The sequence below is a fragment of the Macaca thibetana genome, chromosome 6 (genome assembly GCF_024542745.1).
Source record: "Macaca thibetana thibetana isolate TM-01 chromosome 6, ASM2454274v1, whole genome shotgun sequence".
NCBI classification, from domain to species: domain Eukaryota; kingdom Metazoa; phylum Chordata; class Mammalia; order Primates; family Cercopithecidae; genus Macaca; species Macaca thibetana.
The window spans coordinates 51,565,147-51,588,896 of NC_065583.1; the positions used below are offsets into that span (position 1 = coordinate 51,565,147).

The following is a 23,750-nucleotide window of genomic DNA, read 5'->3' on the forward strand; positions in this document are numbered from 1 at the left end:
AAAAGAATAAGGTCTGCTTTGATGAAGTCAACAGGAATTTATTTTGGCACTTTATATTTTATGTTTATAAGGACCAGCTATGCATCCTATGTCCAAATGGTCTTTAAAACTTAATAGCGAATAGGGGAGCATTCTAGCTTAGCAATGACTGGTTATAGCGATAAATACAAATGATAGCTGAGGTTTTTGAACATCTAACAAAAAAATCCAATAGTCAACTCCCATCAATGACAAAACTGACGTGTAAATTTTTAAAAATATTTATAAAATGATTCCAAAAATGAATTACCTTTTAATCCTAGAGTGATTATATTAACAAGATGGGGCAGCTGCTTTTCAGGGACTGGGATATGTATCTTTTTACATGGCAGTTCGATAGGCAAATACTGACTGTTTTCTTCATGAAACAACACACACACCCATGGAGTAAAAGCATCTCAGCATCATGATCATGTAAAATTTATGAAAATTATATTTGGTGTTTCTGAAGCCCAAGTGGGTAGGCTGACACAGAGGCATTTGTGATTTAGGAAACACAGATATTGCCAGGTAAAGTCGTATGGACGACCCCCCAACATGGTGTATTTGGAATCTGGGATCAGACAATATGATTCAAAATCCTATCACCAACACTTATAAGATATTTCACCTTGCATGAGTTATTTTAACTCTCCAAATCTCAGTTTTGTTATCCATAAAATGGAAATAATACTTCAAAGTATTGTAGTACAGTTCAACAGAGAAAACGTGCATTTCTTAGCACAGTGACTGGCAAGTATTAAGTGCTCAATAGGTGTTAGTTGTTATGGCTACATATTCACATTTAGCTTTCTTTAGAAATAGTTTTACTAGGAGATTTCTATTTGTTATATAAAATAAAACAAAATTTTTTTCAATATGTATTCTCACAAAAAAGAATATATATGTGTACATGTGTATATATATGTGTGTGTATATACACACATATATATGTCAGAATTACAAGTAGGTTTATTAAAAAGTTAGACACAGTAATTTAAAGAGATACAGGATCTGCTAGTCAGTAATTGTGAATTATCCCCATTGATATTCAGACTTCTCTGATAAGTTCAAATTTCCATTTATTAGTATAGAACACCTGCTTGTATACAAAATATTACATGCATTGAGAAATAACTTTCCAACTCTTCTTCCTCTTTAGCTCGCTGAAATAAATGTACTGTCCTGAATAGTGGAGAATATTAATTCTGCATACAACATATATGGATATTAGCGGTCCAATGTCTCCATAATGAAAAGGTCCCATATTTATTGCATCAGCCTCCTTTAAAAGGCCCATCCTTACGTTCACAAAGAGCAGGCAATTGAAAACTAAATTCCTGTTTGGGCTTCTGCCACACTCTAGTCACGTTATGGTATCCAGGTACTTCAAATTAAAAAGAGAGGGCACTGTCTATATACATTCCTACCATATACATGGTTAAAATTAAAACAGATTCCAGAATCATTGACGGTGTGGGGGATGGGTAGAACTTTAAAGATAATGTGAACCAGGCCTCATACCTCTTCTGGCCATATGTGGGCAGTATTTATACCTCTTCCAGCTATACATGTTACTCTTTTGTGTAGTTTAAAATATTTTAACTCCAGTGAAAGATCACTGACTATCCCCTACTCCCAAAAGTTTACATTTAAAGTTTCAGAGTAACGTAGCATTATTAAAGTGATGTCCTTCTTTTTTAACAATAAAAGAAAATTTCAAGAAAAGTAAAACCCTATGTGTATGTATCTTAACATATTTTTTTCTTTAGAGAACATATGAAGTGTGAATGTAGGAATATTTTTAAAAATATTAAATCTCGAGGAAATGCTGTTAAATTATTTGTCTGAAATTATCTGTTAGGTCATTGATACACAAACATTTATTACTATTTTACTCTATAAGATGCAGGATACCAAAATGGAAAAAAAGAAAAAAGTTTCCTTTCTTTAGGGCCTTTTAAACTAATTATGAAAAAAAGTATGTTCTCAGATAATTATAATGTGGCACAGAATGCGATAAGATCGCAATAGTGGCAGAAATTGAGGGCCATGGATTTTGGAAAAAAAAAAAAAAGATTCAGTTTTAGCTGGGAGGGCGAGGTGTCGTGAAGTGAAGATATGCAATAAGAAAGAGGACAGACAAGGTTCATGGACAAGGCTACATCTTAGTTAGATGCTTATAGCTCTCAAAAAACAATTAAGGAAGGGCATAGAAATACAGTGGCATAGGGTAAATTGACAAAGTGGAGCGCAGTCAGGATAAGGCAAGGCTGGGACCAGAAAGGCAATAGATAAGTATAGTTTCAAAGAAGACATGGATCCCTAGCCCTATGGATTTGAGAATGGAGAATGAGGGAAGGGTCAAACATAATCAAGATTTTAAGCCTTGATAGCTAAGAAGGTAGTAATTCCCCTAAAAAGGAAAATTAGGTCAAGAGGAAGCGGTACTTTTTGAAAACATGATAAACTCTGGTACATCACTGAATTTGAGGTACTGGGATAGCAACAGAAATTATCACCAAAAATATGAATGAATTATATTGGCTTATATGAAAACTCAGGTGGCACTTGCCTTACTTGATCTAACGCCATTGACATGTCCCTTTCTTCCATGGAGATGGCACATTTCCTCAAGGCACTCCCAGCTTCTTTGCTTTTTGCATTTTATTATACATATGAAATTGATTTACCTTTATCCAACTAGATGCTAAGCAATCTGAGGTCAAGATTTATAAATATTTTGTCTTTGTATTTTTCTTTTTAAAAAAAATTTTTTTAAAGTCTTTTTTTTTTTTTAATACTTTAAGTTCTAGGGTACATGTGCACAACATGCAGTTTTGTTACATAGGTATACATGTGCCACGTTGTTGTGCTGCACCTATTAACTCATCATTTACATTAGGTATATCTCCTAATGCTATCCTTCCCCGCTCCCCCAACTCCACAACATGCCCCAATGTGTGATGTTCCCCTTCCTGTGTACAAGTGTTCTCATTGTTCAATTCCCACCTATGAGTGAGAACATGCGGTGTTTGGTTTTTGTCCTTGCAATAGTTTGCTGAGAATGATGGTTTCCAGCTTCTTCCATGTTCCTACAAAGGACAGGAACTCATCCTTTTTTATGGCTGCATGGTATTCCATGATGTATATGTGCCACATTTTCTTAATTCAGTCTATCATTGATGAACATTTGGGAAGGTTCCAAGTCTTCACTATTGTGAATAGTGCCACAATGAACATACGTGTGCATGTGTCTTTGTGGCAGCATGATTTATAATCATTTGAGTATATACCCAGTAATGGGATGGTTGGGTCAAATGGTATTTTTAGTTCTAGATCCTTGAGGAATCACCACACTGTCTTCCACAATGGTTGAACTAGTTTACAGTCCCACTAACAGTGTAAAAGTGTTCCTATTTCTCCACATCCTCTCCAGCACCTGTTGTTTCCTGACTTTTTAATGATTGCCATTCTAACTGGTATGAGATGGTATCTCATTGTGGTTTTGATCTGCATTTCCCTGATGGCCAGTGATGATGAGCATTTTTTCATGTGTCTGTTGGCTGCATAAATGTCTTCCTTTGAGAAGTGTCTGTTCATATCCTTTGCCCATTTATTGATGGGGTTGATTTTTTCTTGTAAATTTGTTTGAGTTATTTACAGATTCTGGATATTAGCCCCTTGTCAGATGAGTAGGTTGCAAAAATTTTCTCCCATTCTGTAGGTTGCCTGTTCACTCTGCTGGTAGTTTCTTTTGCTGTGCGGAAGCTCTTTAGTTTAATTAGATCCCATTTGTCAATTTTGGCTTTTGTTGCTGTTTCTTTTGGTGTTTTAGACATGAAGTCCTTGCCCATGCCTATGTCCCTGAATGGTATTGCCTAGGTTTTCTTGTAGAGTTTTTATGGTTTTAGGTCTAACATTTAAGTCTTTAATCCAACTTGAATTAATTTTTGTATAAGGTGTAAGGAAGGGATCCAGTTTCAACTTTCTACATATGGCTAGCCAGTTTTCCCAGCACCATTTATTAAATAGGGAATCTTTTCACCATTTCTTGTTTTTGTCAGGTTTATCAAAGATCAGATGGCTGTAGATGTGCGGTATTATTTCTGAGGGCTCTGTTCTGTTCCATTGGTCTATATCTCTGTTTTGGTACCAGTACCATGCTGTTTTGGTTACTGTTGCCTTGTAGTATAGTTTGAAGTCAGGTAGTGTGATGCCTCCAGCTTACAATTGATTTGGCAATGTGGGCTCTTTTTTGGTTCCATATGAACTTTAAAGTAGTTTTTTCCAATTCTGTGAAGAAAGTCATTGGTACCTTGATGGGGATGGCATTAATCTATAAATTACCTTGGGCAGGATGGACATTTTCATGATATTGATTCTTCCTATCCATGAGCACAGAATGTTCTTCCATTTGTTTGTGTCCTCTTTTATTTCCTTGAGGAGTGGTTTGTAGTTCTCCTTGAAGATGGCCTTCACATCCCTTGTAACTTGGATTCCTAGGTATTTTATTCTCTTTGAAACAAATGTGAATGGGAGTTTACTCATGAGTTCGCTCTCTGTTTGTCTGTTATTGGTGTATAAGACTGCTTGTGATTTTTGCACATTGATTTTGTATCCTGAGACTTTGCTGAAGTTGCTTATCAGCTTAAGGAGACGTTGGGCTGAGGCGATGGGGTTTTCTAAATATACAATCATGTCATCTGCAAACAGGGACAATTTGACTTCCTCTTTTCCTAACTGAATGCCCTTTCTTTCTCCTGCCTGACTGCCCTGGACAGAACTTCCAACACTATGTTGAACAGGAGTGGTGAGAGAGGGCATCCCTGTTTTGTGCCAATTTTCAAAGGGAATGCTTCCAGTTTTTGCCCATTCAGTATGATATCAGCTGTGGGTTTGTCATAAATAGTTCTTATTATTTTGAGATATGTCCCATCAATACCTAATTTATTGAGAGTTTTTAGCATGAAGGGCTGTTGAATTTTGTCAAAGGGTTTTTCTGCATCTATTGAGATAATTATGTGGTTTTTGTCTTTGGTCTGTTTATATGCTGGATTATGTTTATTGCTTTGCGTATGTTGAACCAGCCTTGTATCCCAGGGATGAAGCCCACTTGATCATGGTGGATAAGCTTTTTGGTGTGCTGCTGGATTCAGTTTGCCAGTACTTTATTGAGGATTTTTGCATTGATGTTCACCAGGGATATTGGTCTAAAATTCTTTTAGAATTTTTTGTGTCTCTGCCATGCTTTGGTATCAGGATGACGCTTGCCTCATAAAATGAGTTAGGGAGGAGTCCCTTTTTTTCTATTGATTGGAATAGTTTCAGAATGAATGGTACCAGCTCCTCCTTGCACCTCTGGTAGAATTCGGCTGTGAATCCATCTGGTCCTGGACTTTTTTGGTTGGTAGGCTATTAATTATTGCCTCAATTTCAGAGCCTTGTATTGGTCTCTTCAGGGATTCAACTTCTTCCTGGTTTAGTCTTGGGGGGTGTACGTGTCCAGGAATTTATCCATTTCTTCTGGATTTTCTAGTTTATTTGCATTGAGGTGTTTTGTCTTTGTATTTTTCATAGTGCCTACATAATGTCTTACCTGTGTATCAGCCACTTGAAAAATAAGAGTTTGAATGAATGGGAAAGGAAAAATGTTCTTCCATAAAACCTAAATAAAAATGAACAGAAAGGCATTGGGTACTTTCAAACAGGAATATATTTAGTAGAATGAATACAACTGCATAAGCTGTAGTAATTAAAGTATATAATATATTAATAGAGACCCATCTCTTTGAATTTTATATTGCTTTATTGTATTATCACTATATTTCAGTTCTTTTAAAAATATTCTGAGCACCAGAACGTTCTAAAAAGGATTCTTTTTCTTAAATTTTAAGCCCAAGATTATAAAAAGAAGGTGTTTGACTTTTTCCTATAAAGCAAGGAGAATAATGAGTTGGATGTATCCCTCTCTAAGCCTGAAATATTTTAAGCGCATTTAAGGTAGGTGGACCACATTGGCCCTTCTCTGTTCTTGGAAAAAAAGTAATAGTGGTTTTAACAAACAAACAGAAATAGCACCGTAAATGGGTGTCACTCTGGAGTCTGAAAGCCCTCTTTTCCACTTAATCCTGACAGCATTCCGGTAAGAAAGGAATTTTTATTTCATCTACAGATGAAAAAACTAAATATAGCTCAGGAACAAGGGGTAACTTGTCTGAAGTCATGTGGCTATTAAGTTAAAAAGCTTAATTATTATTATCATTCATATATGTGTTTATATAACTCCAACCGTTTACTCTCAAAAATCAACTTTCCTCTTTATTTGGCATAAAAGCAAGTTTCCAATTGCATTCAACAAGTATTGAATCCTAAATATGTTATTTTTATCTGTCAGTATTGCACATTTTGTCAATGTAAAAATTGAAGTAATGAACAGTCTTATAATCTTTAATAAATTATTTCTTCTCTCAAGAGCATTTTCTATAGAAAACTGTCCCCCATTTTCAGAACCAATGAATAAAAGTATTCCAAATATTTTCCTTGTTAAATAGTTGGATCTTTCATAAGTAGACATTGTGGAAGTCATGTAGAAATGCCATATTATATCAATATTTTAATTTCAGCAGTTCCTAAATATTAAGAGAGCAAATTTGGTTATGTCAAATTCATCCTCTCATTTCCTATGTTTTAACAGTTTTATTCTACTCTGTTACCCTATCTTTTAAGAATGTGCGCCATATCTTCTAGTGTGGTACACTATTAAAAAAAGTTGTATGGCCAGGCGCTGTGGCTCATGCCTGTAATCCCAGCACATTGGGAGGCTGAGGCAGGTGGATCACTTGAGGCTGGGAGATTGAGACCAGCCTGGCCCACATGTTGAAACTCCATCTCTACTAAAAATACAAAAATTAGACAGGTGTCATGTATTGCAACTGTAGTCCCAGCTACTCAAGGGCCTGAGGCACAGGAATCACATGAACCTGGAAGGAGGAGGTTGTAGTGAGCTGAGTTCGCGCTACTGCGCTCCAGCCTGGGTGACAGAGTGAGACTCTGTCTCAAAAAAAAAAAAAAAAAAAAAAAAAAAAAAAAAATGTATTCTAGCTGCAGGATAATTGTTATATCTTCCAATGTGATATGATTTCACTAGGACACAGACAAGAAAACAAAAAGTCAGGTAAACAAAGTAGTCTGATGCCCACTTGGAAAAATATTGCTGTTTACATACGAGTTCTATAAACTTGTGGTTGTCACTTCAAACTCTGTATCTCACCTCTCCAGTCTGTGACACAGGTTGATGTTTCTACCACGCCTGTCACTAAAGTCTGTTATGAAAATCAGATAAGAAATAAACATAAGTATGTATTGCAGACAATATACAATAGATTATCTAATATGACAATGTAAGATTCAGTTGATTTCAATAAAGTTTAGCCAATGATGACATTTTTATTTTTTTAAATTTATTTTTGGCCAGGCACAGTGGCTCACTCCCGTAATCCCAGAACGTTGAGGAATCTTTGAGGACCCTATGTATTATTTTTCAAAGTGACTGTACTAATTTACAATCCCACCAACAGTGTACAATTGTTCCCTTTTCTCCACAGCCTCACTAACATTTGTTATCTTTCTCTTTTTGATCCAGCTGGGATGGGTGGGTCACTTGAGGTCAGGAGTTCAAGAGCAATCTGGCCAACATGATGAAACCCCATCTCTACTAAAAATACCATAACTAGCCAGGCGTGGTAGCATGTGCCTGTAATCCCAGCCACTCGGAAGGCTGAGGCAGGAGAATTGCTTGAACCCAGGAGGCGGAGGTTGCAGTGAGCTGAGATCATGCCATTACACTCCAGCCTGAGTGACAGAGTGAAACTCTGTGTTTAAAAAGAAAAATAAAAAAGTTTATTTTTAATTGAACAAAAATGTGTACATTTATGGGGTATAATATGATGTTTTGATCTATGTATACATTGTAAAAAGACTCAATCAAGCTAATTAATATATATATCATCCAATCAATTTATCGTTTTGTGTGAGTACATTAACATCTACTCTTTTAGCAATTCTGAATGTACAACACACTATTATTAACTGTGGTCACAATGAAGTGCAACAGATCACTAAAAGTTATTCCTCCAGTCTAATTGAACTGAATTGTACTCTTCGATCAACATCTTCCCTTTTCCGATCCTGCCCTTCTCCCAGCCTCTGGTAGCAACCTTTCTACTTACACTGTTTTTGGGAGACTGACATTTTCAGATTCCACATATAAGTGAGATCATACAGTGTTTGTCTTTCTGTGCCTGGCTTATTTCACTTAGCATAATGTCCACTAGTTCAATTCATGTTGTCAGGAACGGCAGATTTCCTTCTTTTTAGAGACTGTGCAGTATTCCATGTTTACAGATTGGAAGAATTATTATTGTTACTATGTCCATACCACGCAAAGCAAGCTACAATTTCAATGCATTCTTATCAAAATTCTAGTACCATTTTTTCATATAAATAGAAAAAAATCCTAAAGTTGGCATGGAACCACAAATGACCCCGAATAGCCAAAGCAATCTTGAGCAAAAAGAACAAAGCTGGAGGTATTATATCATATTTCCTGACTTAAATATATTATAAACTATTGTAATCAAAACAGCATGGTAGTGGCATAAAAACAGACACACTGACCAATGGAACAGGATAGAAAGCCCAGAAATAAACCCAAATATTTACTATCAATATATTTTCAAGAAGGGTGCCAAGAACACACATGGAGGAAAGGACAGTCTCCTCAATAAATGATGCTGGGAAAACTGGATATCCACACGCCGAAGAATGATATTAGAATAAAATTAAAATACTTTCTCACATCACAGAAAAATCAACTCAAAATGAATTAAAGATTTAAATGTAAGACCTGAAACTGTAAAGCTACAAGGAGAAAGCATAGGGGAAAATCTCAAAAACATTGCTCTTGGCAATGGTTTCTTGGGTAGATTGCATGAAACTAAAAAGCTTCTGCATAGCAAAGAAACAACAATGTGAGAAGACAACCATGGATTGGGAGAAAATATTTGCAAACCATATGTCTGATAATGGGTTAATATCAAAAATACGCAAGGAACTCAAAAAACTCAATACTATGAAAACGAATAACCTTAATTAAAAATGGGCAAAGGATCTAAACAGACATTCCTCAAACGAAGAGACATGATGGCTAACAGATACATGAAACAATGCTCAACATTTCTAATTATCGAGGAAATGTAAATGAAAACCACAATGAGATATCCCCTCACACCTATTAGAATGGCTATTATCAAAAAGAGAAAGGTAACCAATGTTAGTAAGAACGTGGAGAAAAGGGATTCTGGGATTGTAAATTAGTACAGTCACTTTGAAAAACAATACAAAAGGTCCTCAAAATCTAAAAACATAATTAATATATGATTTATTAGTCCCACTTCTGAGTATACATCCAAAATCATTGAAATTTTTATGTTGGAGAGCTATCTGAACTTCCATGTTCATTTCAACATTATTCACAATTGCCAAGATATGTAAGAAATCTAACTGCCCATCAAGGGGTAAACAGATAAAGAAAATGTCATATGTGTATACACACATACACACACACACACACACACACAATGAAATACAATAATGTCATCTTTTTACTCAGCTATATTTTGTGCAGGTTTTCGAGGCAAAATAAACTGCTTTGTTTTCTCACACAGATATGGGTCTTTTCACTCATTTATTTAAACTGTCCAAACTTCAGAGGATGGACTCAGCTCTTCTCTTGACAGAATACAAATATCAGGTTTGAAAATTTATTTTGCATGTGAAACCTTCATTTTCATACAAACATATAAATGTAAAAGTCCAGGCAACCAAGAACTAATTAATATTTTAGGTGACAAGTGTTCTCTCTTATATATGGTTATAAAACTGTGCATTTACTAACTTCCAAGTTAGCTACAAAACAATAGATGTGCTTATGAAGCTCTCTGGAGCTCAACAGCCTTATTATAGATAGAGCATTGGGTTCCTTTATTGCCAATGTTGGGCATCAGATTGGATACCACACTGCTAAACTGATATAATCTTGAAAAAGCATCTCTATTACTATCTGTCTCTCTATCTAATCTATCTAAATGGTACAGACATATATAGATAAATGAACACAGTGACCTATATAATTTTATCTATAAAAGCTACAAACCCTTCTCTCTGCAAATAAAATGGAATATAAAAATGACTTCCAATCTTTCTGAAGCACCAATAAAACAAATATGAGTCTTAAAGCAGTCAAAATATCACTGTTCTTACTGTGTTTATTCCTAACGAGTTTATTCTGTCTGCTGAAAACAGCTTTAACGTTATAAAGATTTATCTTACTTTTATTAACACTTCAACAGTACTGAATATCCGTATATTTTATCAAAGTAGTAAAAGTTGAATTTATTTTTATATGACTGTAATAAATAAATGAGGAATAGGGCCTTTAGTCAAATAATTGAGTATTAACCTTAAAATTATTTCCAGTTTCAACATCTGATAAAACCAATTGCATTAAGTCATTTCAGTATTTCAACACTGCACTATGATTTCTATAGTTAATTGAACATTTGTACTTAAGAAGGTTTTTCATTTCATGATTTTCTGACACCAAAATCCACAAAAAACTTACTGTGATGTATCAGGGAAAGCTGGACGTGGTGGATTCATTTATCTAAGCTCTTTGCCTTTCAATCACTGTGTCCTAGTCTTAGCTTGTTTTAGTCTGAAAACCAGACATCCCAGCTTCCACTAGCAATCAAATATAATCAGTTCTGGGAACAACTCAAATTGCTTGATTCAGTATAATGTCTATCATTTCTTTTAACATTATATGACAATGAGTACATAACAGTAATCCAAATGAAATAATAAAAACTTACTTATTTAGAATTTTCATGAAGAGAAGTATTTTCATAGGTAGTACTCCTATCAGTTAACAGTGAGTGTAAAGATGTTTCTGAAGTTCTAAAGAGTGGACTGTGTTTGTAAAACAGCTATAAGATCTAATTTTTCATTATGTCTATTATTGGTATGTTTTTCTTAGATATGTGATCTTTTCTGTGTTTCTAATTCTGTAATCCTCAAAGAAATAGAAATATATGCCTACATCTTATAAGTTTCATTAAAAATGTTATTTAAAATAAATGTCAATATTAAATGCAAATGCTACAGTAGAAATGGTAATAAAGTACCTCCTAGTGAGATACCAAAATTATCAAATGTACTTAATAATTTAATTTATGACAGAGGAATCCTCTAAAATCTTAATTTAGAAGACAAAAAGTTGGTGAGAAGAAGTAGAAACATAAAGATAAGATAAATATCCTTTGTCTTCCATATTATCAGAGATTTCTACCCATTAGATGAATCTAGAGCACAGTCTGGAATACGCTATGTTTCCTAGAACTTCAATCCAATAAAAATAGCAATAGTGAAGATTCAAATCATATATGATATAATACGCAAAGAAAGCCATAAAATTAAGAAATGTTAAGAAGCTAAGTCAGCAAAGATTTGTATGTATACATTTACCAAATAGGCCATGGCATGTCAAGAAAATAATTATGTGAGAAAATTGTTCCATGTAAGTTCTTTTTATTTCTTTATTTTAAATATATATATATTTTAAAATAGAGATGGAGGTCTCACTATATTGCTCAGGCTGGTCTTGAACTCATGGGCTCAAGCGATCCTCCATGTCATCCTCCCAAAATGTTGGGATTACAGGCATGAGTCACCATGCCTCGCCATACACTCTTCTTCTATCTTGGTTTATTTAAGTTAATAAGATTGAAATGTATGTTTCATTTCTGTTCATTTTATTGGTCACAGATCAATATTCACAGCAATTTTCTGTTTACATAGTCTTATAGCTTCAAATGCATTTATGTCCCACATCTGAGAAGATGACCACAGGCTAGGTATGATCACCACAGAGGCTGTGATGACAGGTCTGAACTTGCACTGTTTTGCTTCTTCAATAACATTCTCCATACAAGGAGTTAAGTAGTGCTTATGTTTTCAACCTCAGCTAATATGATTTACAGGTAATTGAACCCTGGGTAACCTATTAGAAAATATGGATTGTCTAAGACAAGATGTTTATAAACACAATGAAATACATACATATTTTGAGTCTTCTACCCATTCATTCATTCATTCACAAAACAATTACTGAGTTCTAGATTGGCAATAGACTCTACTACTAGACTTTGTAGATGCCAAAAGGAGCAAAACCAAATCCCTTTCCTTGACAAATTTGCTTTCTAGTTGTTATTGAACTACCTATATAAATGTGTGAAAGTGAAATATCAGCTCTTTGAGCCAGAACCTGACAGTGGCAGACTATAAATAAGTTGACTGCAGGCATCATGTACCACTATGATTGATGAAAGCTTTTAGAAAATGTCTTTACAGACTCATACCATTTAAAATGGTGTTTTTCATAAGGAATTGCTGTACGGTACTTATTCCTATGAACTTGTTTCATATTTTCTACCGCACTTTTGTGCTTTGGCATGCATTTGCTCTGTGGCAACCCTCCCAATACACACTCAGGATGTTAAGTGAATTCCCCACAAAGGTTTCTGTACTAGAAAAGGGAGTAGACATTTTGTTGTATAGTTTTTTTTGTTGTTGTTGTTCTTTAGGGGAGTAGTATTTTTCTTATAGGGTTTTCTTGGTGACTACTGACAAACAGGAAATCAGCACAACTGAGGACAGCCCACCCTGTGAGCACTTGGACCGTCATGTACAGTCAGAGGCATCAATTCAATGCAGCAGAGAGATGCTTTGGTAATTATGAAATCTTCTGAAACTGAAATGGGCAATTAGTGGATTTTCCATCTTATTTTTTAATTTTCATGGGAAACTCAAGTGTATTCAGCTCTTTCACTTGCAATTATAGAGCTAATTAACAGAAATTGGTGGTGCTCTGTGTATGATAATGACACTTAGTTGTTGGCTAGAAAACCAATAAAGAATTACAAATGAAATTAAATTCAATATTGAAACAGGGAACATTGAAGAACGGGTGAGAAGAGGTGATGGCAACTTAAACATTAGATAGTTACATGTAATACATATTTACAGCTGCCTGGACATTTATGAGCCCAGTATCCATTTATTCACTGGGGAACTTATTTACAGACCAACAAACATTAAACTTTCATAGACCTAAACTATGGCTTGGATTTATTTTTGTAAAAAGTTCTACACTTACGTTTGGGAACCTATATAATATTAAATCATTCAACAATGCTTTATTGTGATAGATGTGTGGAACCCAGAGATGAATAAAATATATAGTCGATGTCTTTGATATCACAATCATGTAAACAAAAAAGCAGATATACAAACATACATAATCACTCATATTCTCAAACTCTACCCTAAACATTCCTTTCACCTTCTTGTTCTAACCTATTCTCATCTTATTGCTCTAACCTCTTTCTTCTGAGCGTACTGCCTTCCCTGGATCTTCTCTAGGAGTGGCTGTTTTCTCTTTTAAAAGCCCAGCACCATAGAGTACAGAGGTGGCACAGGTTATCTTCACTGCTTTAATTCTGCTAAACAAACATTCCTACCACTAAAAAAGTCTGTTTTATATAAATATTCTAGAATCATGCTTTCACTACACAGCTGTTTGAGAAGTTGGGAGAGTGAACAAAATTTCATTACTTCAAAGAGGCATTCAATTAGAAAATAAAATTTGAGTGCACACATTGTGTACAAACTCTTCAACTAAGTTTGAAAAGGATATGACAATTTTTCAAATATTTCAAACCATGTTACAAAACAGAACTATGGTGACACATCTAATGAAAATATAAAATGCTGACAAATTCACAGAGAAATATGCAGGATATAAAATGATTGTAGTACATATGAGGAAGAGAACTATCTGGTCAGTGGAATTAGAGAAGGCTTCAGGGAGAGAGCTATTTCACTGTTATTGGAAAGTCCTAATTGTGAGTTTCAGCAAACTAAGATGTGAAAACTTTAATAAAGGATTATTTCCCACCCAAAGTCATCACAGCTTTTTTTTGTACAACTGTGTTGTACAAAACACACTTAAAGAAAATAAAAATGAAACGCAGACAGGAGAAGAAACTGAGGTGCTAGTTCACAAAATTCTAAAGCACTATTATGAAACACATTTCTTACATTAGCAGATCACTGAAAAGGAATCTAGCACCCTGGCCTTGCTGGCAGTAGCTCAGGCATGAGATAAAACAGCACTCCTGATGAAATAGCCATGATAAGCCTATCACAGACCCCAGATCCTGAAGGGTGCTGAGAAGCATCCGACAGTGAGGCTTGCTTTTGTGCTCCCTGGCTTGTCCTGCAGCTTACGCCTTTTCCTGGCCTAAATACTCCGAGTAGATGACTCCTTATTTTCTCCATGGAAAAGTTACATTATATAACGAAGTCACCTAATGTCAAAGTGCTATGCAAGTTATGAACATGTAATAACAATAGAGATAGGACCAAGTAAAGCTTTACTAACCTGAGGATTGGGTGGAATTCTTGAGATTGGTTAAGGATGCTATGCTTAATTTTTTCTCAAATCCCCTTGGGCTAGTCAAGTCCTACTATACAATACACCCCAGTTTCACTTTGTTTGGAGAATGGAACAATATACAAATAATCAGACTTACAGCTAGAGGCCCTAAGTTCAAATTCCATCCTGCTACTAATTAATCATGAACCTCTGGAAAAGTCACTTCACTTTTATGCTCCTTAGTTCTCATAGTATTCAAAAGGAGGGAGGTTTTCTTGGTGGCCTCTCTGGATTCAGCATGCTCTATTATTTTTGGGGCAGCAAAATATTATCCCTAGAGTGTTCTGAAATAATGCCCAGCATAGTTGTGTACAAAATCAATAATAACAGATGATTTTGGTCAGGAATTCAATAATCCTCTAGAATATGTCAAATGAAAGAGATACAGGAACGGGGTATTGAAAAGAAAGTAATGAGTAACAGAAACTTCTGACACAAACAGTAGAAAATGCTGGTTTGAAGAAGCATGAAGAAATGAGGGGAAAGATTCATGGCTTTTTGTGTTGATGTAGTCTCAGAACACGGTGTGTTCCAAGTTTTGGATTATTTTCCATGGTAGAAGCCAAAATGTGTTTGGGAATAAAGAGTTAATGGCCTGAAAATAGGCTGGGGAGATCTTAATGTAATATAAAGCAGTATGAACAAGGACATTGTTCAGAATTTAAAAAAATTGTGGGCCCTGAACCAATGTGACAGGGGAGGAGACTGTGTGAACCAGACATTTCAGTTTAGTAAACTGGAGTCTCACCAAACTGGAAAAGTCGATGAATGGCTGTGATTAAACAATGATGTCAGACAATAAATTTAGGAGCATATTCACAAACTGGATCAATGTCAGACTAGAAATACAACTTCGTCTGAACCTTTTAAACTGGTGACACAGCAGTGCTATCTTAGATATTTTACACTTAACCAGCTTTTCTTGAGTTGTGAAGTTGATCAGTAAGGTTCTCAGGGACAGTCTTTGGTAGTCTGTGATCTGCACCAGTTTCTCAGATTCACCCAAGAACAAGAAGCTACCCCAGAGAATAGAAAGGGTCACAGAGAGGATGGACCCGAGTGTACTCCATACTATTCTGAGAAGAAACCTCATTTTCTATGAAGTACCCGAAAATCCCCTTAATCAGAAATTCTAAGGAAAGGAGCAGATGAAGGGCCAATGGCCTACACGAGGTGTTTTTTGTTTTGTTTTGTTTTTAATTTCTACTAAACAGAGGCCAAGGGCTACCACTAAATCTTCAATAAATATTCAGACATTGTTAAGAGAGAATTTTACAAGCTGGTTCTAAATGTCAAAGTTGCTAATACCTAGCAAAGGTGTTCTTCTTATTTTAAAGTGGATTTATTCTTTCAAAATAATGAACACTAAGTTCATATTTTACAGGCAAAATCGAAACTACCACCATAAAAAAAAAAAAAACACATAACATTTTAAAATAAATTTAACAGTTCTGAGGCTTTGGCATCTGTCAGCTCCGTAGTAGCAAAATAAAGGACTTCTTCCTGATGAATGAGTTACAGAAACCAAGTTCTATTCACAGCATCTGCAGGAAATCAATGCACACAGGGTAATGAAAAAGAAGAGAAAGAAACTACTTTTGCAAACTGATGTGTGCAAAGTAGAAACTATACATGGGTTCCTGACAGTTCACAATAAAAATATTCCCCCTAGGCAACTCCTTAGAGAGGCATATTCTTAAATCTAATACAAAGGTAGCTCTAGAAAAAGCAAAAGCAAATAGCATTTCATGTGCAGCACGATTATTTGGTAATCTATCTAGACTTTCTCTTTTCTCATGGTGAATGACTTTGTTTGGACTTAACTTTCTAGACCCTACAAATCACTTGGAAGAATTCTGGGAGCAGCTCTTGCTCTTGAGAATTCTCTGAGATCAGGCTCTAGATGAGTCAGGCATATGCAGATTTAAACATGTATACTCATTATGTAAAATGTGAAGTCAATGAACAGCAGACAAGACTTTCAACTGTTTCCCAAATTGAGCAAAATTATTTGAACTGTTTTTAAAATTCTTAACATGTGCCATAGAAGTAGGTTTGTTTCTGAAACTTGCCTAGAGCAAGTAAAAGTTATTTCAAAACCACCTTCCTTATCCAAACACAAAAAGGATGGGCAGTGAAGAATTAAAGCAATAAATAGAACTATCTCTAGTCCTTCCTTCCACTGCATAATTGTGTAAAAACTCCTTAACTTCTGTCAGCTTCAATTTTTCTATGTAAAATGGACCTTATATATACATGACAGGACTCCTGTGGGGACAGAAGAGAATATGTGCAAAAAATCTGGGCATTTTGGATATAGAGAATGTACCTAAAATAATCACTAATAATATATTAGGTGGGAATGTCTATCATCTTATGGGCTACTGATGAAAATATTTTAAAATATAAGATTGTCTCCAGCCCAAACAGCAAGTCAGTTGTCCCTGAGTCTTCCTTAGTATATCTGCAAAGCCTCCTGTGACTACTTTTTTATTAGTCTGAATAGGAAGGCAAACTTAGTCAATATGAGTAATTTCTCCTAAATCATCTTTAAAAAAAATTACTGTTAAAAATCACCCTCATCAGTATTAGCTTCCCTTATTGTCCAGGTGTTGCCAATGTGATAGTATTAAGAAATGGGGTCTTCTAGGAGTGATTAGGCAATGAGGGCTCCTCTCCATGTGAATGGGATTAAGACCCAGATAAAAGAGGCTTCACACAGCATTGGGCTACCTTGCTTTCTTGCCCTTCCATCTTCTGCCAGGTGAGGATGCTGCAAGAAGGCCCTCCCCAGACACCAAATACTGGCACCTGGATCTTGGACTTAACAACCTCCAGAACTGAGAGAAATAAATTTATATTGTTTATAAATTATCCAGTCTGTGGTATTCTGTTGTAGTAGTACAAATGCACTAAGACATAACAGAACCCCTGGGAAATGAAAATACTAAATTTATAAAAAGAGAGTACCCCCTCTTCAATTATTTAATGACAACAGTAACAATGAAAGGTTCTCAAGAGGAATGAAGATGGAAATTTAGGGAAAAAGCAAGAAGACAGATATAAAACTATGAGGCAAATATGTATCTCAGATGTCGCAACGATGAAAAATCAGATGAAGAACATTCTAGTACAGTGACAGTTTCACTACTGAAATGCATCCAATTTTGTGAACCTTTATGACAATCAGTGTAGAAGTATAAATGAAAGTTGGGCTCTGAAAGTTAAAGACAAAAGGCTTAGCTGTTTATGCTGAGAGTCCTTTATTTTTTTCTTCATTTTCAGCTACTGTCCCCACCCCCCAAATCAAATACATGATGAGATTCAGGCCAGTAGATGTATATTCACAAAATTATTGCTCAGATTACATGCATACAATAAAAAACTGTAAAGTTTATCTTCAGTTTTAAAATGGTAAGAAAATAAATTTAAAAATCAAAAATAGATGTAGTCATTTAATATAGAAGACCAAATTCTACGGCTGAATCTTAACAGATGTTAAAACACAAGAAAGAAAAGAATGCTAAAAGAAGCCACACTCAACAAAATCCAGGAGCTATTTATTATCCACAAATGCAAATTTCCTTTTAAATGGAAGTCTGTTTTTCATTTGGGCACTGAATCCCATGTGTAAAACAATCTATATTTTCTTCAACATGTTTTAAAAATTGTGAGTTAATATATACCTTAAAATATGCTTGATATTTATTTCTGTCTGATATATAGATAGCTTGAATAAGTTATTTACTAAAAAAAAAAAAAACTTCATAAATTCCGGCAAATATGCAAATTAATAGAACAAATATAGTTTGTATTAGCCTCTGGACCTAATGTTGAAAAATTAGCCGGGCGCAGTGGCTCAAGCCTGTAATCCCAGCACTTTGGGAGGCCGAGATGGACGGATCACGAGGTCAGGAGATCGAGACCATCCTGGCTAGCACAGTGAAACCCATCTCTACTAAAAAATACAAAAAAATTAGCCAGGTGTGGTGACAGGCGCCTGTAGTACCAGCTACTCGGGAGGCTGAGGCAGGAGAATGGCGTGAACCCGGGAGGCGGAGCTTGCAGTGAGCAGAGATCATGCCACTGCACTCCAGCTTGGGTGACAGAGCCAGACTCCGTCTCAAAAAAAAAAAAAAAAAAAAAAAGAAAAAGAAATGCTAAAAATAAACATATATATATATATAGTGTTTCCAGGTAGTATATATAGTCTTTGTGCTTTCCAAGTATTGACTCACATAATCCTCTCAACAATCCCATCAAACAGATACTCTTATTATTCCTACTTTATATATGAGGACATTGAGTCACAATAGTTAAGAATCATGCCCAAGACCACATAGCTAGTAAGGGCTGAGACAGGATTTTACCCATGATCTAAATCACTAAGCTACACTACTGTATGCACTGCATGCTATAAATAAAAATGACATTTACTTTAAGATTTTGTGATAGGTATTTGTAGACTTAGTGTCTTTCTTATTGAAATGAAAGCAAGCTGTAAAACAAAAAGATCAATTCTGAAAAGTCAAGCTTCCATGTACCCTTTGCTTTTCTAAGATCAGTGAAGATTCCATCTTTGGTTCATTTTGAAATTCCTTTTCTTACAAATCACGACTATATTTAACAGCCCACAGTATTCTAATGCAATTCTATCAAAGCTCTTTAAGCAAAAGAGAAAGAAAAATTCTAAAGATGGGAACCAGAATAAATGGAATGTTAACATTTTAACAAAAGAGAAGCAAATTTTAAATCAAAGTGAACACGAAGCTGTCAAATTAACTGCTCAGTTTTTTTTTTTCTTTAACCAACTTTTCTTTCTGATGAACCAAAACTTTTTTATTGAACTACCTGAGTCAGAGAGTTTGTTTAAATGCCAACTCCATGCCATCAGATACTTTCTGGGTCGATGAACTGCATCCAACCTGGAGAAGTTAGGATGCACAAAGGAAAGAAAGTACAGTTTAAGGTTTTCAAGGCATGTCACACTGACTTTAATTCTTAGATAGAGCATTATAGGCATTCACCTCTTCCACAAAGGAGAATCTTAATAAACATCAAATTCAGCCAACATTAATACTTATGAGATCAAAAGGGAAAGAGAATCAATATCAATTCTTATCCCCCTCAAAATCTTTATACCAGCATCATTTTTTATCATATGTTGTCCCTTGGTGTTGGTGACCAGTAGCCACAATGACAATTCTGCAGGAAGGGGGATGAAGGTGCCACTGCCATTGCCCTACATGAGCTCAGACACTGAGTACATCTCTTGTTAAAATGCCCGGGACTCAATGGCACTTCACCTGGAAAACTGAGTCCCTTCCCACCACAGTGCTTCTGGCGGCAGTAGCAGCAGCTGCTGCTGTTCTCCTATTCAAAATAATCTTTGGGATGTGTACAGGACATACATATACTACTAGGGTGTATGTGTCATCCTCTCATTTTATGTCCTCAAAGCCATCATGAAACGATTTGATTCCATGAAACTAATTAAGACAGTTCAACTAATAGCTGAATAAACTCCCATATCTCTTCTAACATTTCATCAGTACAAAAAATGCCAAGAACTTAAAATGTTTTCCACTTGTTTCCAACTCTTGTTTCACAATCTACTTATTAATGAAAACCAGGAAAAATCTATACACTAGTTATTAATGGATGTATTTACTTATTGTAGCCATGTATCATAAACTATGAAATAAAAACAAAAGCTATCTTTATAACACTTTTGTAGACTGCCATATCCATAGCTCAAAGTGACTTTTTATTTTCTTACAAAGGGCAAATTCTAAGACATATTGGCAGAAAGGAGGGCATATCAAAGACATAGAATTGTTTGTTGAATCACATCAGGCAACTCACATTCAAAACAATCACTCAGAATTGGCTCAAGATGGGGATCATGCTGCACTTCATTTTCCTATCACAAATCCCTATACATATCAGAAGACAGAGACCCACAGCCAGACACACTCCCCATAAGGTGAAGAGTAGTGATACAAGATTGGAGTAGCCAGGGAGTCCTCCACCTCCATACATACACTTGGACCAGGGAGTGAGAAGGAGATATGATTTTCCACTACCATCCTCAGACCCCATCTAGCCCTGCCGGAGCAGTAAATGCCCCAGGTGGCTGACTACATTAGGTAGGATCAGAAGGCCTCCATACCCAGAGGACAAACTACTAGTATATTCCCACTCCACTCAGCAACACAGCCTAACCACTCACACAACCAGTGGAATCTGAATGCAATAAAATGTTTCAGTAGTCATATAATATTAAAAGCTAGTATTTATTAATACCAAAACACTTCATTATTCTCATAACATTAAAAACTAATACCCATTAAGTAGTAGGTTTCCTTCCAAAAGCACTGCATGTGTTAATAATTTAATTCCCATGAAACCCTGTGAAGTAAGAGTTTTTATATGTGAGGAAACTGAGGCACAGAAATGTGAAGTCACATTAGTAACAGGGTAACTTAGGGAATATTAATACCACAGGGCCAACACATGGTAGAGTAGGAATTTCATCACAGGCCATGCGGCTCCAAGCCTTATCTTCTTAACTACTTCACTAGACTTTTTCTTGAGCTAACAAGGAAACCTGATTCTAAAGATGAGCACATAGACACTTGAGAAAAGCCAATGCCATGAAAAGCAGCTAATAAATATTAATATATTTGAAAACAAAGTTAGAAGAAACTTCTCAAAAATTTAGATTAAGTATAATTAATATCATCAGGGAAATAGGAGGCTATATCCATAACAAAAAATCAATTAATTTTCAGAGAAATGACAAAAATGATCACTGACATTTAAATCTCAATAGATGAGCTGAATAAGAGAATGGGCACAGGGAAAGAACAAATTAGAAGAATGAGCCAGAATTCTCCCAGAAGCAGTTAAAAATATCAAGAGATACAAAGCGTGAAAGTAAAGCCAAAGGATATGAAGGACTGATTCCAATATTTGACGATAGGCTTTCCAGAAACCAAGAATAAGAAAATAAAGCATAAGGACATGTAAAGCAAGCATGGAACAAAATGCCTTAAAACTGAGGAAAGTTTTAAGCTCTTGGATTTAGAAATTCTAATGAATGCTGGGAAAACGAGTAAAATAAACGTATCTTGATATCTCAGGATGAATTTTCTAGATTTATGAGGCATTTATATTTCATTTTTGAGCACCTCAAAATTAAGATAACTAAAAATATACCTAAAAGTGAGCTCATCTGAACATACCCTTTTATTTTCACGATTTCTATCATTAATATTGATATTTTCCCAATTACCCAGGCTCCTAATACAATGCTTTCTTTAACTCTTCCCTTTTCTGACCATATTTATTCTATGGTTCTACTTTATCTTCCCCTGTTATAAAGAATAGAGACTCACTAAGGCCAGCAAAGGAGCCACCATAAGACATAGGTGATAAAGATAAGGGTATCATAAAAAAGTTTGCAGTCAAAACACATCATAAGCTTGGCTTCCCAATAAGGAACTGAAGGATAGTTCTGGAACTGAGACAGTATGTATGCATTTGAGAATCAGAAACATGAGGACTGACCATCATTATTAACAGATACATTTCTACTCTATGGATTCCTTCTACAGATCTGCCTACCTGGGTTTCCCACCTCCAGTTCACTAATTCTTTCCTTTCATCCTATATAGCTTTTGCTTGATTATAGTTCTTGCTTCCTTATTACTTTTAACTAAAAGTAAACTCATTTTGGTCCTAACTTTGACTCTGCTCTCATTGTCTGTATTTTCTGTTTCTTACTTAAAATCTATTACATTCTAGTTTTCCTTTTACTTAGCTATCATGTGATTCTTTTCTCCTTCAGGAGACTAACTCTATACAGACCAGCTATTTTTCCTCTTAAAACAAACTCTTTTTTAATTATTCAATTTAGGAGTGTTCCTATTTGGGAATATATAAATTATTGAGGTGTGTCTAATCTTTAGGATACTGCCTTCCTCTGAACTTACAATATCTGTAGTTATACAAAGGACTCAACTGTTCATCATGGGCTTGTTAACCAATTCACTCCTTGTTTGCTGTATTTCATAATTGTTGAATTTTTGTATTGTTTGTTTATCATGGTTTATAGCTTCCTGTCTCTTCTGGGCATTCCTGTTTTAGTACTGGAGCATTTTTCAGTACTTAAACTTACTGAGTCCATTTGTCTGTCTTATGCAGCATTGAGAAAATTTAAAGGCTTCAGCTTTTCATTTGTAAAATAGAGGCAGAAAAGATAAATTAAAGCCTGTGAATATTATCTAATTATAATATTTAAATGGTATTAAGATGTGAAAAGCCTTGGGTAAAAGACATAGGCCCCCTTACAAGAATAGAAAAAAATAAATATTTCCCAAGTTTGGTTTCAGCACTTCTTGATCAGACAGACGTGTCTTTTTTTTCCCCCTTTGAATAAAATTCCCACTTATTTTCTCTCACAGCAGTTCACAAAATAAGACATTCATAAATATTTTAAGTTCACAAAATAAAAAAATTATTATTGATGGTAAACTGGCATGAGCAGTGCCAAGGGACCAAAGCTTTGTCACAAAATATTTATCAGTATCTTTATGGATAATAATACCAAAAGTAAAATCTTCCCAATGGCAATTATGTAGCTAATAGTTACATAGATAATCGAGAGAAAAGGTATCGGATCACAACTCTTCCACTCACTTGCTCTGGGAACCACACCTCCACTGTGGGAGGAACTCCCAGAAGTTATGACTGCACCATGAACTGCTCACTACTCCTCACTATAGATTATTGGATGGTTTCTTGAGCCCAGATTGGCTAATTAGATTTCTCTCTCCCACTGAGAGAGATTGGGTGAGAGGGAGTCCAGTACCTCTGTCTATGGGGCTACACCATGCAGAGCAGGAGCTGTGGGAATGACCATCTATGGCAGTGTGGACTGAGAGTTCGTGAAAGCTCATCTGCAGAGAGAAAGAAAAGAATGATGCAGATACACCCAGAGAAACAAGAGAGGGGCAAAGTATAGTTTTTGGTTTGCTGTATCCTAATCATTTTAGTACACTCCCGTTTGTTTTCAAGGTGAGTTTTTTTTTTTTTTAAAGAATTTTAATGC

General features: G+C 35.4%; 1 protein-coding gene across 2 annotated transcripts in view; it reads right to left on the bottom strand.

The window, feature by feature from the left end:
* The window catches only part of CHSY3 (chondroitin sulfate synthase 3), a 282,613-nt gene that overhangs the window by 110,049 nt on the left and 148,814 nt on the right, over positions 1-23,750 (bottom strand). Inside the window, exon 3 of one of the 2 annotated variants that reach the window (XM_050795155.1) lies at positions 23,511-23,598. The exons of the other annotated variant lie outside the window; for it this stretch is intronic. Coding sequence (XP_050651112.1) covers positions 23,511-23,598 — 88 coding nt within the window. The remainder of the gene's footprint in view (positions 1-23,510; positions 23,599-23,750) is intronic. 2 annotated transcript variants of the gene reach the window in all.